The 18,743-nt window shown below is 42.8% G+C and overlaps 1 protein-coding gene across 1 annotated transcript; it reads left to right on the top strand.

The window, feature by feature from the left end:
• Window positions 1-518: 518 nt before the first annotated feature.
• Window positions 519-16,771, top strand: LOC311305285 (neoverrucotoxin subunit beta-like; the record flags this gene model as incomplete). Its single annotated transcript, XM_084432889.1, has 6 exons — window positions 519-609; window positions 1,321-2,829; window positions 8,227-8,262; window positions 8,478-8,847; window positions 16,211-16,516; window positions 16,642-16,771. The coding sequence occupies 6 exons, from the start codon at window positions 519-521 to the stop codon at window positions 16,769-16,771; spliced, it is 2,442 nt and encodes an 813-aa protein (XP_084289015.1).
• Between the last annotated feature and the right edge of the window lie 1,972 nt (window positions 16,772-18,743).

An 18,743-nucleotide genomic window follows, 5' to 3' on the forward strand; every position in this document is an offset into this window, starting at 1 on the left:
TTCCCCCCCTCAACAAATACAAATACCAGCTGCTTTGCACACCCCTACTATATACTAACATGTACTATAATATTTATCAGATTCAGCAGTGTTTTATGTAATTTCAAAGGGTTTACTGTAAAATGACACCAAATTGTCCATTTTGGACAAAACTATGTGGAAATGGGAAGCTTTTCAATTTGGGTAAGCAAAATCCAGGCGGAAATCCCCAAAAATGGTCCCGGACCTTAACAGGTAAAGGTGTTTACATGAAGGCTTTTCAGTCCAATTAAGCCATCAATCTGATTACATGGATTATTTGGTTGCATGTAAACCTAGCCAGTAAAGGAAGGATTTATGCCTTTATTTGTTTTTAAATTTTTTAAACACTGAATTAAATTGTATTTTAAGGAATTTTAAAACAATGTGAAAACTAATGAAATTATTACCAAGTAAAAATAAATTTACAATAATAAAGTAGTCCTTATGTACTTCAAATGTATAAATATCCCCATTACTCATTGTTATTCACTGCAGCCATGGCATCACAGCCCATTGAAGTGGCAGCTCTAGGAAGACCTCTGTATCCTGGTATGCTGTATGACTGCCGCAGGGATACCTTCATTCCAGGTTAGTGTACAGTCCCTACTAAAATGCTTTTTATTCCTTTTTTACCCAAATGTGAATCAACAAAACAGTACATGTGTGGTAATTTCGAGACATAAGATAAAGCTCACAAATGTTAAATTAGTAGTCTTATACAAAATCGGCATGTTTACTTGAACGGTACATTGCGTCCGTAACTGTTTAAGTCCCTGTGAACCGGAAGTGCCAAACGACTTTTCTCCAGTGTTGTGACGTATTTCCAAGTGAAAGGGGATATTGAACAGAGGGCAGGGTTTCACTCTAGCGCTCCTCATCTCCATCTCGCAGACTAACGGATTGAGGAGTGGTTAAGCGTTTTCAATCCAAGCCGTCAAACCAATGTCATCAGAAAAGAAACGCCATTCCAGAATGGAAGTAACTTTTCAGATTTTGATTAAAGATTACCTTGGCAAACAATGTTTTTCTGTGTATTAACTTGCACAGATTAATTGTTCACCACAAGACTAGTGATCTGCGCTAATAAAGTAAATAGGGTCAATTTTGATTTCTTGTCGACTTTAAATCCATTTACATTTACGCATTTGGTAGACGCTTTTATCCAAAGCGACTTGCACTTCATTTCAAGGTACATATTTTACATTCTTGTCAGTTCTTGCAGTCTCTAGGAATCAAACCCATGACCTTGGCGTTGCAAGCACCAACGGTCTATTGTTTGAACTACATTTCTCATTTCAGGTGTCACTCTGTGGGATAAGAAATCATTGAGTGAAAATTTGGACAGTCGTCCAAAGCCCATGACAGATGTGAAGTTCAGTAGCTCTGACTCTCTCTCTAGTAAGTCCAGTCTCCTGGATGTGAGTGCTTCCCTGAAGGCCAGCTTCTTGGCAGGGCTGGTGAAGGTGGGAGGATCTGGCAAGTTCCTGAGTGACACCAAATCCTCAAACCAACAGTCCAGAGTGACAATGAATTACAGTGAAACCACAAGATTTGAACAGCTCACTATGACTCAGCTGGGAGTGAAACACATCACCTACCCTGAGGTCTTTGAGCAGACAACTGCAACTCATGTGATCACAGGTGTACTATACGGAGCTCAGGCCGTCATGGTGTTTGATCGGACAATTTCTGAAGAGGAAAACAAGCAGGATATTGAGGGAAAACTGAATGTCATGGTCAAGAGCATCCCTGGATTTTCCATTCAGGGAAAAGGAGCTTTACAAATGACAGATGATCAAAATGATATGTCTAAGAGCATCGCCTGCACATTTTATGGTGACGTCTACCTTGATCAGAACCCCACCACTTTCATGGAGGCCCTAGAGGTGTACAAGAAGCTCCCCACTATACTGAAGGAGAATCCACAGAATGCAGTTCCAATAAAAGTCTGGCTCTATCCTCTTTCTCTACTGGATACAAAAGCTGCTCAGTTGGAGAGAGAAATCACCACAAGTCTGGTTTCCAACACTGAAGATATAATAGAGGGGCTGGGAGAAGTAGAGAGGACATGCAACGACCTCTCCAGAAAAACACTGGTAAATGTTTTCAAAGACATCAAAGAGAGGCTGCAATTGTTTCAGGGCTCTCTTAGCACTTACGAAACGCTGCTCCTGAAAGAAGTGGCCAAGGTCTTGCCTGCTATGCGAGGAGGAGAGAAGGAGCAACAGTCATTGGAAGACATCCTGAAGATCCACAACAGCTCCCCCTTCAATGCTGACATGCTTAACCAGTGGTTAGATAATGCAAAGGCTGAACTTGACCTCTTGAGTTTTCACACTGAAATACTGCAGGGAATCAAAACTGTAGACTCAACCGGTCGCAACATCCTCCTCCTTGATCCTAATATTGATGATGTGGTGTGCTTGACCTTCACATCTCTGAAGTATGAAGACCCGTATCTTTCAGCCATGAAGACATTTCTGGAATCTAATGAGTTTAAAGAGTTAGATGTGGAAAAGAAATCTGTCACAAAGTGGTTCAACGATCCTGATGTCATCTCAAAGATGAGAAAGAACTTATCTCTTTTCAGAAGTTTTTCAGAGGTTAATAAAGATGAAAAGAGATATCGATTCATTATTTCTGCCATCTCTGAACCCTCCAGTCCTGACTCCTCTATCTGTCCTGGCTCCTCTATCTGTCCCGGCTCCTCTATCTATCTGTATGAATCAGGGAAGCTTACAGACACACAGTTCCAGCCTGTGGGAGTGAGTGAAGCCAGTGACACTATCGGCCCCATACCACCTTCAGGTAAGTGTCATATGCACATTTATGGCTTTAATCTTTATCTTACACAGTCATTTTTTGTATTGACAACCATATTTCCTAACAGGTGTGGCTATAATTAACATGATGTAAAGTGTTTCTCATTTAACTCTATATACGTATATGAACATATTATTTCCTTTGTTAATGTTTTTACAGATAGTCCTTATAGACAGAGTATATTATGTACATACATTTCTCTGTATGAAAACCCAAAGGACATTTACAAATATATCTGACATACAAATAAAAAAATGAATAAACAAAAATGAATAAACAATTTCAATAATAAACAAAACACACAAAAAAAACAATAATCAACTTAACACACAAAAACTGTATAATGGCATTTCTGCAGAAAGACCTCAGTCATCCCTGAAATCAAACTGATGTGAATAGCAGATAAACAAATATTTGAGACAAAATATGTTTCAAAGTATACCCAAGACTAAACAAGTACTACATATTATGTAAAAGAAAAATCTTGATTGGGGAATCTTCTTAATTTAAATCAGTAGACTCTTGAGTTTCTCCAAAGTTTGGGCGCAGAGCCTCTCTTGCACCATGAATGCGCACAGTGCACAATTTGCAGGGGACAAAGGGACCGAAACTATAATATAGTGGACATTTTCTTACATCTATTAAATATTTCAAAATTAGCAACCCCAGACAGACCACAAATATGGCCATTCCAGACGTTCAAAAGCTTTCATAGCATCTAGAGGAACGACCGTGGCAGGAAGAGTCAGCGAAGATGACCTATGTATTATATGGAGTAATCTTCTAACACTATCAGATGCTAATCTAGTTCTAATGAAGCCTGTCTGGTGGCAGTTGACAAGCTTAGTCATGACCGGCTGAAGACCTTCACGCAAGCAATTAAGCATACAAATTTAAGATCAGCATTTAGAAGGGACCAAGCCCTATAACTTGAACAAAGGTTAGGGTCCTTATCCTTTTTGAACAAAAGCAAAATAACTGCAATATATTTACATCTTTGGAAAAGGACCCTCACTCAACAGTGGCTTGAATCAATATAAAAAGTAGAGGGTCCAGACTGTCCCAGAAAGCACCATCCCCATCCTAGGGGATTTACCACTACACATATCAAAGGCAGCCTCCTTAAGATCAATGATGCAGTTTTATGATTTACCGTATATTTCTGGACTATAAGTTGCTCTGGAGTATAAGTAAAAAAAATGTGTCATGGAGAGGAAAAAAAACATACAAGTTGCACTGGACTATAAGTTGCATTTATTTAGAAATTTATTTCACAAAATCCAAGAACAAGAACAGACATTTAATCTGGAAAGACAAGTTATTCAACTACACAATAGCACACAGAACAACAGCTGTGTCTGTGTATGTTAACGTAACACATTAACTAGGGCTTTAACGACATGCTATATGAAACAGAAATCACAACACTCAGATCCACAAACCTGAGAAGGCAGAATCACGACACATCCCTTCCACTGCCAGAGTTATCCTTCCCATCCAGATCCAATGCTACCACATCTTCAAATTACTTTCAGTATTATTTGAAGTTAACATTATAATATACGTAGACCTACACCACAAAACTACATTCTTTAAAATTGGGCAATTCCAAGTGTTATGGACGTGACAGTTGCAGTCAAAACTTGAAATATATAAATTCTCAGAAAATGCATTTAATACCAATATATTGAAACGTCTGTTTATATATCCATACTCCCTTAAAGGGATAGTTCGCCCAAAAATGAAAATTCTGTCATCATTTACTCACCCTCAAGTTGTTTCAAACTTGTATGAATTTCATTTTTCTGCTGAACACAAAAGAAGATATTTTGAAAAATGTCGGTAACCATACAGTTGATGGACCCCATTGACTTCCATAGTATTTTTTTCCTACTATGGAAGTCAATGAGGTCCATCAACTGTTTGGTTACCGACATTTTTCAAAATATCTTCTTTTGTGTTCAGCAGAAAAATGAAATTCATACAAGTTTGAAACAACTTGAGGGTGAGTAAATGATGACAGAATTTTCATTTTTGGGCGAACTATCCCTTTAATAAAGGAGTCCAAACATTAGAAAAATATCAGTCTACATGCTTTTTATATTTAACATGAGGGAAATAGACGAAATAACATGAGGGAAATAATGCGTAACACCAAAAAACTTTTAGGTGGCAAAATATTTGTTTTGTTATTCTGTGAATTACACTGCGCAAACCAAAAGTAATATTACCCACCGGATGAAGAAGAGTCTGCCTCCACAGAACATAATATATTCATTTTATTTAATTTCTATAGAAAGCTTAATGTCTACTTTTAAACAGAATAATTGAAAATGAAAGAAAACAGACTGCTCTGCTTATGTAATCCGTATGAAATGTGCATTTCTCTCTGGCGCGTTCACCACTGCGAAGATCGACAGTCAGCATCGTCAACTTAATCTTTGTAGCCGACACTGACACAGAAAACACTTGTTTATTAATAAACAATTAAAATGTATAACTACATTTTACATATTCATAATCATTACTTTTGCCAGTTCTCTGCAACAGCTTTTAGGTGCTTTATTGGCAGCGCATCAGCACCGAAAACATGGGGATTTTTTTCTTTTTCATTTTGTTTGTGTTCAGGCTTTCTCAGTTGTCTTTAGGTTAATGTTTTAGTTAACAGTTTTTTAGTTGTTTTCAGCTAATTTTTTCAAGGGTATAGGCTACAGGATAGTAGGGGTGTAACAATACATCGATATGGATCGATACATCAATCAAACGTGTAACGATACGATGCATCGATACCACACATAAAATATAAATATACAGTACCTTTATTTTGACACACTCCATATCCTCACGTAACTTTTCTCCGCTGAAATAGATGCCTGACAAGATTGACTGAACCCTTTGTCACAAAAGCCAGTATTTTCACTGTCAAGACTCAAGGCATCGCAAATTCATGTTTTACAGCAGAAACGACAAGCCCCGAAAAGTCTGTTTTAGCGAATCAGTGCGCAGTATTCAGGTCAGGTGACAAGGCTGCTTGCTTGTCACTTTGAAAAGATGCGCTAGCCAAGAGGAGTTTCGTCAAAGCTGACTAAAAGTGATCGAGGATGGATTTCAGCTAACTTGATGAACCCGTGATATCTTCTTCGGGGCGTAAAAGGAAACTAAAAGCTGAAACTTTTTCACGGAATCTTGCTAAAACAGCACGTTAGTTGTGAGGGAAAAGCTCTCTGTATTGCGTGTAGGTTAATCGCAACAACAAAGTTTGACAGGCGTCTGTCAGTTGAGAAGATTAACGTTACAAAGATTAACCGAGTGTTTTATTATGTATCATAGCAACTACTTGGCTTTGATTAACTCTGAAACATGAAATGTGGAGTTATCTGCTTTTGACACACACACACAAAAAATACTTTCAATGAACTTTAATTTTATAAGTTACCTGTATTTTTTGTTATTATTACTTAATCAAAACAACCCAGCTGCAGTTTGATTGATATTCAAATGCACAATATATATATTAAAAAAACATGATTTATGAAAATGAACAAGAACGGAGTTATCTGTTTTTGCAAATGAGCTCTTCTGTTATATACATTTTCATATATCATGTTTTTTTTGTTTTTTTTACTTGTAACAAACAACTTGTAAATGTCCCAATTGGGAGAGGGTGTGCAATTTTCAAAGAGTTAATTAAACTTTCATGTTAAATATTTTTGCATGTATTAGTGTGAGTTAATAAACGTAACTGGTTGTGCACACTTGGCCCATAATATCTAAATATCGATTAATCGATCGATATAGCCCTGAATCGGATCGAATCATAATCGTATCATAGATTTTTTGAGGCATCGCAAATATCGTATCGCTGGCTGAGAGAATCGATATCATATCGTATCGTATCGTGATTAACTGTCCGATTTACACCCCTACAGGATAACACCCTCTCGCGGCTGTAGATGGTAATGTTTTCTCTTGGTTAATGTCAGTCAGTATGAATAACTCGCACCGGACTATAGTCAAGTCAAGTCAAGTCAAGTCACCTTTATTTATACAGCGCTTTTTACAATACAGATTGTATCAAAGCAGCTTCATATTGATAAAATGAAAATAATACAACAAAGTTTGTTTCTAGAAGAAAATTGCATCATTGTCCACCCTAATTGGGCAGATCAATAATATCGTTGAATATTAAATGTCCCCAACTAAGCAAGCCAAAAGCCAAGGCAACAGTGGCAAGGAACCAAAACTCCATCAGTGACAGAATGGAGAAAAAAACCTTGGGAGAACCCAGGCTCAGTCGGGGGCCAGTTCTCCTCTGGCCAACGAATGAACAGTGTATGATTATGATCCAGGCAGCATTACGGGTCAGAAGTCAGATTGGTCGTGTCGATGAGGCCGGCACTTCAGGGATGTGTCATGGTTGGGTCCACGTGCAGATCCACCATCTAGTCTGGATACGGCCGGAGTCCACCTCACTTCAGAAACGGAGAGACTGGTTGACACTTCAGTACTGCGCTGTCGTCGCGTCCAATGGTAGGAAGACTGTTCCAGAGTTTTGGTGCTAAATAGGAAAAGGATCTACCACCAGCAGTCGATTTTGATATTCTAGGTATTATCAACTGGCCGGAATTTTGAGATCGCAATAGACGTGAAGGACTATAAAGCGTTAAGAGCTCGCTCAAGTACTGCGGAGCTAAACCATTTAGTGCTTTGTAAGTAATCAGCAATATTTTTAAAATTTATGCGATGTTTAATAGGGAGCCAGTGCAGTTTTGACAGAACCGGGCTAATATGCTCATACTTCCTGGTTCTGGTAAGAACTCGAGCTGCTGCGTTTTGAACTAGCTGTAGTTTGTTTATTAAGCGTGCAGGGCAACCACCCAGTAGAGCATTACAATAATCTAGCCTTGAGGTCATGAACGCATAAGTCGTAGGACCGCCTAAACTATGAAAAAAAGTGACTTGTAGTCCGGAAATTCGGTAACTAAAATGTGTCATCCATTAATTCACAGAAATTCTCATAATAAGTGGTAGAATTATAATATAGGTTAATTAAATTATTGAGCATGAGACATTTATTGATCAATTGGTGTCTCTTTGAAAAAAGAATAACAAGGAGGTTGAGCTTTAATCCAAGTCTTTTGAAGCTATATGATTAATATGATTAACCATATTCCCTCTGATCAAATCTGTGCTCAGTTCTACAGAAGCCAAATCAGATAGGGTGACATGTCACTAATATCAAACCCTCAACAGTGCAACAACAGCAGAGACATCTCTAAATATCTTCTGTTTTGGAGGATTTCTGCATGTGTTAGCAATGGATGCAGGATCACTTTCTCTGGACATGATAATCACACTCTTCATGTCTGTTGATTTCCACAGCCCCTGTTCCCAGGACCAGGAGCGAGTTCCTTCAATGTAAGTCAGAAAACAAGCAGAGAAACTCACTGAGTGTGTTCATGTTCTTCCTGGAGAAGCTGAGAGAGAACATGACAGAAGAGTTTTAGAGATGATCATGTGAATGATGATTAAACTGCACTGAGACACTGCTGATATACTGAACATGAAGAGTTCAGAGACAATAAAAGATCAGATTCATAACTCCTGATTATGATGTGTTTTCTCTCCATCAGATTCTGGTCAGATCACTCTGGATCTGAACACCATGAATAATCACCTCCTTCTGTCTGAGGGGAACAGCGTGATTACTGGCACTGACACAGTCCAGCCGTATCCCGATCATCCACACAGATTTGATTTTTATCCTCAGGTGTTGTGTAGTGAGTGTGTGTGTAGACGCTTCTACTGGGAGATTGAGAGTAGTGGTAATGGTGTGTCTGTATCAGTGTCATATAAGAGCATCAGCAGGAAGGGACAGGGTTATGACTGTATGTTTGGATCTAATGCTCAGTCCTGGAGTTTGGCCTTCTTTCCCTCCTGTTACTCATTCAGACACGTCACATGGACTGAAGTCCCTGTAGAGCCCAGTCGTAGAGTAGGAGTGTATGTGGATCACAGTGCAGGAACTCTGTCCTTCTACAGCGTCGACGGAGACACTATGAGCCTCATCCACACAGTCCAGACCATATTCACTCGGCCGCTCTATCCGGGGTTTGAGGCTGGTCCTGGTACATCAGTGAAACTGTTGACGAATGAGAATAGACTGTAGAGAGATTCTACCCATAATGCTTTGAGCTCATGATAAATCAGTAACAGTGAGATGTTATAGTGTCTCTTATTTCCTCTTCATCACATTAATAACTGCTGAACTTCTGTCACTGAAATATGTCAGAATAACTGTGTAATAAACCCTCATATAGACATCAGTGTGTGTGACGGTGTGTATCTTCCTCATATAGTCATCAGTGTGTGTGACGGTGTGTGTCTTCCTCATATAGACATCAGTGTGTGTGACGGTGTGTGTCTTCCTCATATAGTCATCAGTGTGTGTGACGGTGTGTGTCTTCCTCATATAGTCATCAGTGTGTGTGACGGTGTGTATCTTCCTCATATAGACATCAGTGTGTGTGACGGTGTGTATCTTCCTCATATAGACATCAGTGTGTGTGACGGTGTGTGTCTTCCTCATATAGACATCAGTGTGTGTGACGGTGTGTATCTTCCTCATATAGACATCAGTGTGTGTGACGGTGTGTGTCTTCCTCATATAGACATCAGTGTGTGTGACGGTGTGTGTCTTCCTCATATAGTCATCAGTGTGTGTGACGGTGTGTGTCTTCCTCATATAGTCATCAGTGTGTGTGACGGTGTGTGTCTTCCTCATATAGTCATCAGTGTGTGTGACGGTGTGTATCTTCCTCATATAGACATCAGTGTGTGTGACGGTGTGTATCTTCCTCATATAGACATCAGTGTGTGTGACGGTGTGTGTCTTCCTCATATAGTCATCAGTGTGTGTGACGGTGTGTGTCTTCCTCATATAGACATCAGTGTGTGTGACGGTGTGTGTCTTCCTCATATAGTCATCAGTGTGTGTGACGGTGTGTGTCTTCCTCATATAGTCATCAGTGTGTGTGACGGTGTGTGTCTTCCTCATATAGACATCAGTGTGTGTGACGGTGTGTATCTTCCTCATATAGACATCAGTGTGTGTGACGGTGTGTGTCTTCCTCATATAGTCATCAGTGTGTGTGACGGTGTGTATCTTCCTCATATAGACATCAGTGTGTGTGACGGTGTGTGTCTTCCTCATATAGTCATCAGTGTGTGTGACGGTGTGTGTCTTCCTCATATAGTCATCAGTGTGTGTGACGGTGTGTGTCTTCCTCATATAGACATCAGTGTGTGTGACGGTGTGTGTCTTCCTCATATAGTCATCAGTGTGTGTGACGGTGTGTATCTTCCTCATATAGACATCAGTGTGTGTGACGGTGTGTATCTTCCTCATATAGACATCAGTGTGTGTGACGGTGTGTGTCTTCCTCATATAGACATCAGTGTGTGTGACGGTGTGTATCTTCCTCATATAGACATCAGTGTGTGTGACGGTGTGTGTCTTCCTCATATAGACATCAGTGTGTGTGACGGTGTGTGTCTTCCTCATATAGTCATCAGTGTGTGTGACGGTGTGTGTCTTCCTCATATAGACATCAGTGTGTGTGACGGTGTGTGTCTTCCTCATATAGACATCAGTGTGTGTGACGGTGTGTATCTTCCTCATATAGACATCAGTGTGTGTGACGGTGTGTGTCTTCCTCATATAGTCATCAGTGTGTGTGACGGTGTGTGTCTTCCTCATATAGACATCAGTGTGTGTGACGGTGTGTGTCTTCCTCATATAGACATCAGTGTGTGTGACGGTGTGTGTCTTCCTCATATAGACATCAGTGTGTGTGACGGTGTGTGTCTTCCTCATATAGACATCAGTGTGTGTGACGGTGTGTGTCTTCCTCATATAGACATCAGTGTGTGTGACGGTGTGTGTCTTCCTCATATAGTCATCAGTGTGTGTGACGGTGTGTGTCTTCCTCATATAGACATCAGTGTGTGTGACGGTGTGTGTCTTCCTCATATAGACAACAGTGTGTGTGACGGTGTGTATCTTCCTCATATAGACATCAGTGTGTGTGACGGTGTGTATCTTCCTCATATAGACATCAGTGTGTGTGACGGTGTGTGTCTTCCTCATATAGACATCAGTGTGTGTGACGGTGTGTATCTTCCTCATATAGACATCAGTGTGTGTGACGGTGTGTGTCTTCCTCATATAGACATCAGTGTGTGTGACGGTGTGTGTCTTCCTCATATAGACATCAGTGTGTGTGACGGTGTGTGTCTTCCTCATATAGACATCAGTGTGTGTGACGGTGTGTGTCTTCCTCATATAGTCATCAGTGTGTGTGACGGTGTGTGTCTTCCTCATATAGTCATCAGTGTGTGTGACGGTGTGTGTCTTCCTCATGTAGTCATCAGTGTGTGTGACGGTGTGTGTCTTCCTCATATAGACATCAGTGTGTGTGACGGTGTGTATCTTCCTCATATAGACATCAGTGTGTGTGACGGTGTGTGTATCTTCCTCATATAGTCATCAGTGTGTGTGACGGTGTGTGTCTTCCTCATATAGACATCAGTGTGTGTGACGGTGTGTGTCTTCCTCATATAGACATCAGTGTGTGTGACGGTGTGTGTCTTCCTCATATAGTCATCAGTGTGTGTGACGGTGTGTGTCTTCCTCATATAGACATCAGTGTGTGTGACGGTGTGTGTCTTCCTCATATAGTCATCAGTGTGTGTGTGACGGTGTGTGTCTTCCTCATATAGTCATCAGTGTGTGTGTGACGGTGTGTATCTTCCTCATATAGACATCAGTGTGTGTGACGGTGTGTGTCTTCCTCATATAGTCATCAGTGTGTGTGACGGTGTGTGTCTTCCTCATATAGACATCAGTGTGTGTGACGGTGTGTGTCTTCCTCATATAGTCATCAGTGTGTGTGACGGTGTGTGTCTTCCTCATATAGACATCAGTGTGTGTGACGGTGTGTGTCTTCCTCATATAGTCATCAGTGTGTGTGACGGTGTGTGTCTTCCTCATATAGACATCAGTGTGTGTGACGGTGTGTGTCTTCCTCATATAGTCATCAGTGTGTGTGACGGTGTGTGTCTTCCTCATATAGACATCAGTGTGTGTGACGGTGTGTGTCTTCCTCATATAGTCATCAGTGTGTGTGACGGTGTGTGTCTTCCTCATATAGACATCAGTGTGTGTGACGGTGTGTGTCTTCCTCATATAGTCATCAGTGTGTGTGACGGTGTGTGTCTTCCTCATATAGACATCAGTGTGTGTGACGGTGTGTGTCTTCCTCATATAGACATCAGTGTGTGTGACGGTGTGTATCTTCCTCATATAGTCATCAGTGTGTGTGACGGTGTGTATCTTCCTCATATAGACATCAGTGTGTGTGACGGTGTGTATCTTCCTCATATAGTCATCAGTGTGTGTGACGGTGTGTATCTTCCTCATATAGACATCAGTGTGTGTGACGGTGTGTGTCTTCCTCATATAGACATCAGTGTGTGTGACGGTGTGTGTCTTCCTCATATAGACATCAGTGTGTGTGACGGTGTGTGTCTTCCTCATATAGACATCAGTGTGTGTGACGGTGTGTGTCTTCCTCATATAGTCATCAGTGTGTGTGACGGTGTGTGTCTTCCTCATATAGACATCAGTGTGTGTGACGGTGTGTGTCTTCCTCATATAGACATCAGTGTGTGTGACGGTGTGTGTCTTCCTCATATAGTCATCAGTGTGTGTGACGGTGTGTGTCTTCCTCATATAGTCATCAGTGTGTGTGACGGTGTGTGTCTTCCTCATATAGTCATCAGTGTGTGTGTGACGGTGTGTGTCTTCCTCATATAGTCATCAGTGTGTGTGTGACGGTGTGTATCTTCCTCATATAGACATCAGTGTGTGTGACGGTGTGTGTCTTCCTCATATAGTCATCAGTGTGTGTGACGGTGTGTGTCTTCCTCATATAGACATCAGTGTGTGTGACGGTGTGTGTCTTCCTCATATAGTCATCAGTGTGTGTGACGGTGTGTGTCTTCCTCATATAGACATCAGTGTGTGTGACGGTGTGTGTCTTCCTCATATAGTCATCAGTGTGTGTGACGGTGTGTGTCTTCCTCATATAGACATCAGTGTGTGTGACGGTGTGTATCTTCCTCATATAGACATCAGTGTGTGTGACGGTGTGTGTCTTCCTCATATAGACATCAGTGTGTGTGTGACGGTGTGTATCTTCCTCATATAGTCATCAGTGTGTGTGACGGTGTGTGTCTTCCTCATATAGTCATCAGTGTGTGTGACGGTGTGTGTCTTCCTCATATAGTCATCAGTGTGTGTGACGGTGTGTGTCTTCCTCATATAGTCATCAGTGTGTGTGTGACGGTGTGTGTCTTCCTCATATAGACATCAGTGTGTGTGACGGTGTGTGTCTTCCTCATATAGTCATCAGTGTGTGTGACGGTGTGTGTCTTCCTCATATAGTCATCAGTGTGTGTGACGGTGTGTATCTTCCTCATATAGACATCAGTGTGTGTGACGGTGTGTGTCTTCCTCATATAGACATCAGTGTGTGTGACGGTGTGTGTCTTCCTCATATAGTCATCAGTGTGTGTGACGGTGTGTGTCTTCCTCATATAGACATCAGTGTGTGTGACGGTGTGTGTCTTCCTCATATAGACATCAGTGTGTGTGTGACGGTGTGTGTCTTCCTCATATAGTCATCAGTGTGTGTGACGGTGTGTGTCTTCCTCATATAGACATCAGTGTGTGTGACGGTGTGTATCTTCCTCATATAGACATCAGTGTGTGTGTGACGGTGTGTGTCTTCCTCATATAGTCATCAGTGTGTGTGTGACGGTGTGTGTCTTCCTCATATAGTCATCAGTGTGTGTGACGGTGTGTGTCTTCCTCATATAGTCATCAGTGTGTGTGACGGTGTGTGTCTTCCTCATATAGTCATCAGTGTGTGTGACGGTGTGTGTCTTCCTCATATAGTCATCAGTGTGTGTGACGGTGTGTGTCTTCCTCATATAGACATCAGTGTGTGTGATGGTGTGTGTCTTCCTCATATAGACATCAGTGTGTGTGACGGTGTGTGTCTTCCTCATATAGACATCTGTGTGTGTGACGGTGTGTGTCTTCCTCATATAGTCATCAGTGTGTGTGATGGTGTGTGTCTTCCTCATATAGACATCAGTGTGTGTGACGGTGTGTGTCTTCCTCATATAGACATCAGTGTGTGTGACGGTGTGTGTCTTCCTCATATAGTCATCAGTGTGTGTGACGGTGTGTGTCTTCCTCATGTAGACATCAGTGTGTGTGTGACGGTGTGTGTCTTCCTCATGTAGACATCAGTGTGTGTGACGGTGTGTGTCTTCCTCATATAGTCATCAGTGTGTGTGACGGTGTGTGTCTTCCTCATATAGTCATCAGTGTGTGTGACGGTGTGTGTCTTCCTCATATAGACATCAGTGTGTGTGACGGTGTGTGTCTTCCTCATATAGACATCAGTGTGTGTGACGGTGTGTGTCTTCCTCATATAGACATCAGTGTGTGTGACGGTGTGTGTCTTCCTCATATAGACATCAGTGTGTGTGACGGTGTGTATCTTCCTCATATAGACATCAGTGTGTGTGACGGTGTGTGTCTTCCTCATATAGTCATCAGTGTGTGTGACGGTGTGTATCTTCCTCATATAGTCATCAGTGTGTGTGACGGTGTGTGTCTTCCTCATATAGACATCAGTGTGTGTGACGGTGTGTGTCTTCCTCATATAGTCATCAGTGTGTGTGACGGTGTGTGTCTTCCTCATATAGTCATCAGTGTGTGTGTGACGGTGTGTATCTTCCTCATATAGTCATCAGTGTGTGTGTGACGGTGTGTGTCTTCCTCATATAGACATCAGTGTGTGTGACGGTGTGTGTCTTCCTCATATAGTCATCAGTGTGTGTGACGGTGTGTGTCTTCCTCATATAGTCATCAGTGTGTGTGACGGTGTGTGTCTTCCTCATGTAGTCATCAGTGTGTGTGACGGTGTGTGTCTTCCTCATATAGACATCAGTGTGTGTGACGGTGTGTATCTTCCTCATATAGACATCAGTGTGTGTGACGGTGTGTGTCTTCCTCATATAGACATCAGTGTGTGTGTGACGGTGTGTGTCTTCCTCATATAGACATCAGAGTGTGTGACGATGTGTGTCTTCCTCATATAGACATCAGTGTGTGTGACGGTGTGTGTCTTCCTCATATAGTCATCAGTGTGTGTGACGGTGTGTGTCTTCCTCATGTAGTCATCAGTGTGTGTGACGGTGTGTGTCTTCCTCATATAGACATCAGTGTGTGTGACGGTGTGTGTCTTCCTCATATAGACATCAGTGTGTGTGTCTTCCTCATATAGACATCAGTGTGTGTGACGGTGTGTGTCTTCCTCATATAGACATCAGTGTGTGTGTCTTCCTCATGTAGACATCAGTGTGTGTGTCTTCCTCATATAGTCATCAGTGTGTGTGATGGTGTGTGTCTTCCTCATATAGTCATCAGTGTGTGTGTGTGACGGTGTGTGTCTTCCTCATATAGACATCAGTGTGTGTGACGGTGTGTGTCTTCCTCATATAGTCATCAGTGTGTGTGACGGTGTGTGTCTTCCTCATATAGTCATCAGTGTGTGTGACGGTGTGTGTCTTCCTCATGTAGACATCAGTGTGTGTGACGGTGTGTGTCTTCCTCATATAGTCATCAGTGTGTGTGACGGTGTGTGTCTTCCTCATATAGACATCAGTGTGTGTGACGGTGTGTGTCTTCCTCATATAGTCATCAGTGTGTGTGACGGTGTGTGTCTTCCTCATATAGACATCAGTGTGTGTGACGGTGTGTGTCTTCCTCATATAGTCATCAGTGTGTGTGACGGTGTGTGTCTTCCTCATATAGTCATCAGTGTGTGTGACGGTGTGTGTCTTCCTCATATAGACATCAGTGTGTGTGACGGTGTGTGTCTTCCTCATATAGTCATCAGTGTGTGTGACGGTGTGTGTCTTCCTCATATAGACATCAGTGTGTGTGACGGTGTGTGTCTTCCTCATATAGACATCAGTGTGTGTGACGGTGTGTGTCTTCCTCATATAGTCATCAGTGTGTGTGACGGTTTGTATCTGTGCTTTTCTCAAGCTCTGTTTGTGTTGATGAAGATCAGCTTCATTTAGATTCACATCAATCATTTATAAATTAAGTTTTATGTAACAAAGTTCGGGAGGAGCATGTTCAGGTAATCATCCAATCAGCACAAGAAGAAGCCAGTATAAATAAAGCCTTCCCTTACCTCCTGTCTCATGACAAATTTCTCAGCATCGGACTCCGCCTTCGTGCCGTCATGTCCGAGTTAGAGCTCTTCCCCTCCGACGATGATTCTTTCATCACGGAGGTTTCTCCATCGCAAACCGCCAATCCAGCGACCTTTTCCTCTCCAGCAGCTAACAACATCGAGCCTCTATCCTCTAACAGGGGACGCCGGCCTTCTAGATCTTCTCCGCACACTCCGAGACGCCGAAGACTCCCCTCACCACCACCAGCGAGGAACTCATCATCTTCCTCATCGTCTTCCTCCGCGCCTTCCCACCTTTCAGTGCCCCCAAACATCCCTCCCATAGGGAAGTGGACAGTTAAGGGGCTGAGACAAGCCTTAATTAATTCAGATGCAAATTTTTCCCGCAGGATGAAAAAAGCAGAGTTGTTTGATTTATATGTCACCTTACAATCTTCTCACCCTTCTGTTTCAGCTCCAAACTCATCGGCTCGGACGAGCAAGGCTCGCCGGGCCCCGATCGCTCGTCCCGCAGCGTCTACACCTTCCTCACCCGCAGCGCCGGGCCCCGCCCCCGCGCCACGTCGTCGCAGACCTTCCGCTAGCCTGGGCCGCGCCCCGGATCCAGTCGCGGAAGGGCACCAAACTTTTCCAGGTCAACTCCTCTCCTCAGCCCCTCCCACCGTGGTACCTCATGCTCCAGATCTCTGCAATTCTACTTTCACACAAGATCCCCAAACGTTTTTCTTCCCTTCTACTTCTTTCAGTTTTCCTCCTTCCCAAGCGCCAGGTACTCACCCTAACGTGAGGATGCCTCCGTTAGCTGGTCAATCGCCGACGCATTTCCTTCCCCTTCCCCTTCCTCACTATGCTCTTCCTATTCCTCCTCCTTCTATCCCGAGGGCCGATCTCTGCGCGAGGATGCCTCCGCAATCGGCCACAGCCCCGACTTTTCCTCCCTTTAACCCACTCCAAGTGCGTTCTCCTTTCTCTCTCTTCTCAGCCACTCCTCAGCCAGCCCCTCCGAATGCAGTTGCCGCAGAACCTCCTCCAGTGACGAACAACATCAGAGCCCAAATCCTCGCAGGTGCAGACGTAGATTTGGGTTCTCTCCTGTCCCTGTTTCCCCCAGTCGAGTCCAATCGCCAAGTGGACTGTGGCGATATCTCAGTCACTCTAAAAAATAATTCACGGGTTACATCACGCACATTATCACTGGCCGAATTCTGTATCGCTTTCAGCCGCTATACAGAAATTATATGCTCGACTTTCCCCCATAGACGGCGCGAGCTAAATGATTATCTTGCCATCATAGCGAAGCTCGCGTTGTCTTATGGGGGTAGTCATTTCTATACTTACCATAAATTGTTTTCCGCAAAATGCGCCGTCCACGTTTCCCAGTGGAATCAGTGTCCCTATTGGGGAGCGTTGGACACTGATCTCCATAACCGAGTCTTCCTCGGGTGTAGAAACATCTCCTGTGCAATCTGCAGATCCACAAGCCATGTCACCACGGCATGCCCCCAAATCAATCCATTGATCCCTCCCTGCCCAGAGCAGAATGCCATAAAATGCCATAAAAAAGTTACGTTCCGCGACCCGCAAGAGAAGATTGTTCGATCAGAGCACCATACATGGCACCCGACAGACAAGTTTGCAGAAACTTCAATGAAGGGAGATGCCCAAGACAACGTTGTCGTTTTCTCCACGTCTGTGATTACTGTGGCGGCGCACACACCCGCGTGGTTTGCCCAGTCAAAAAATCTGTAAATAAAAATGCAAAAAACTATCTCTCGACTCCTGTGAATGTTTTCCGCCTGGCCGAGGAATTATCACACCACCCAGATGTCAACTTCACAAATTATTTGCTGACAGGTCTCAACCAAGGCTTTAAACCCGGCGTAGAAAGTCATCCCACACAAAACATTATCTGCGCTAATCTTCAGTCCTCCTAAGTAGTAGATAAACTAATTAAAAAAGAAATTGAATCCGGGTTTATGATAGGCCCTTTCGAGGCTCCCCCGTTCGACAAATTTCGCATCAGCCCTATAGGCGTGGCTACCAGGAAATTCTCGGGAAAAAAGCGGTTGATAATAGACCTTTCAGCCCCCCATAATTCTCCATATCCGAGCATCAATAGTCTCATCCCTCTCGAAGAATATTCTCTCAACTACCATGACATCGAACAAGCCATAACCATGATTAAAATAGCTTGACGAGGCGCATGGCTTGCAAAAGTAGATATCTCATCTGCTTTCAAAGTAATGCCAATCCACCCTGATTCGTGGCACTTGTTCGGTGTAAACTGGCGGAACAAGTATTATTTCACCGTGCGCTTAACTTTCGGCTGCAAAAGCAGCCCGAAAATCTTTGACACTCTCTCTGAAGCTATATGTTGGATCCTTTCCAATAATTACACAATTCCTCATCTTCTCCATCTGCTCGACGATTTCCTAATAATTTCACCATACAACGCCATCCCCGAGGCTCACCTCCTCACAGTGCAAAAAGTTTTCGCCGAACTAGGGATTCCGTTAGCCCAGGAGAAAACATCGGGTCCAACTACGTCCATCGAGT

Source organism: Rutilus rutilus (assembly GCF_951802725.1).
Source record: "Rutilus rutilus genome assembly, chromosome: 1".
Classification (NCBI taxonomy): Eukaryota; Metazoa; Chordata; class Actinopteri; order Cypriniformes; family Leuciscidae; genus Rutilus; species Rutilus rutilus.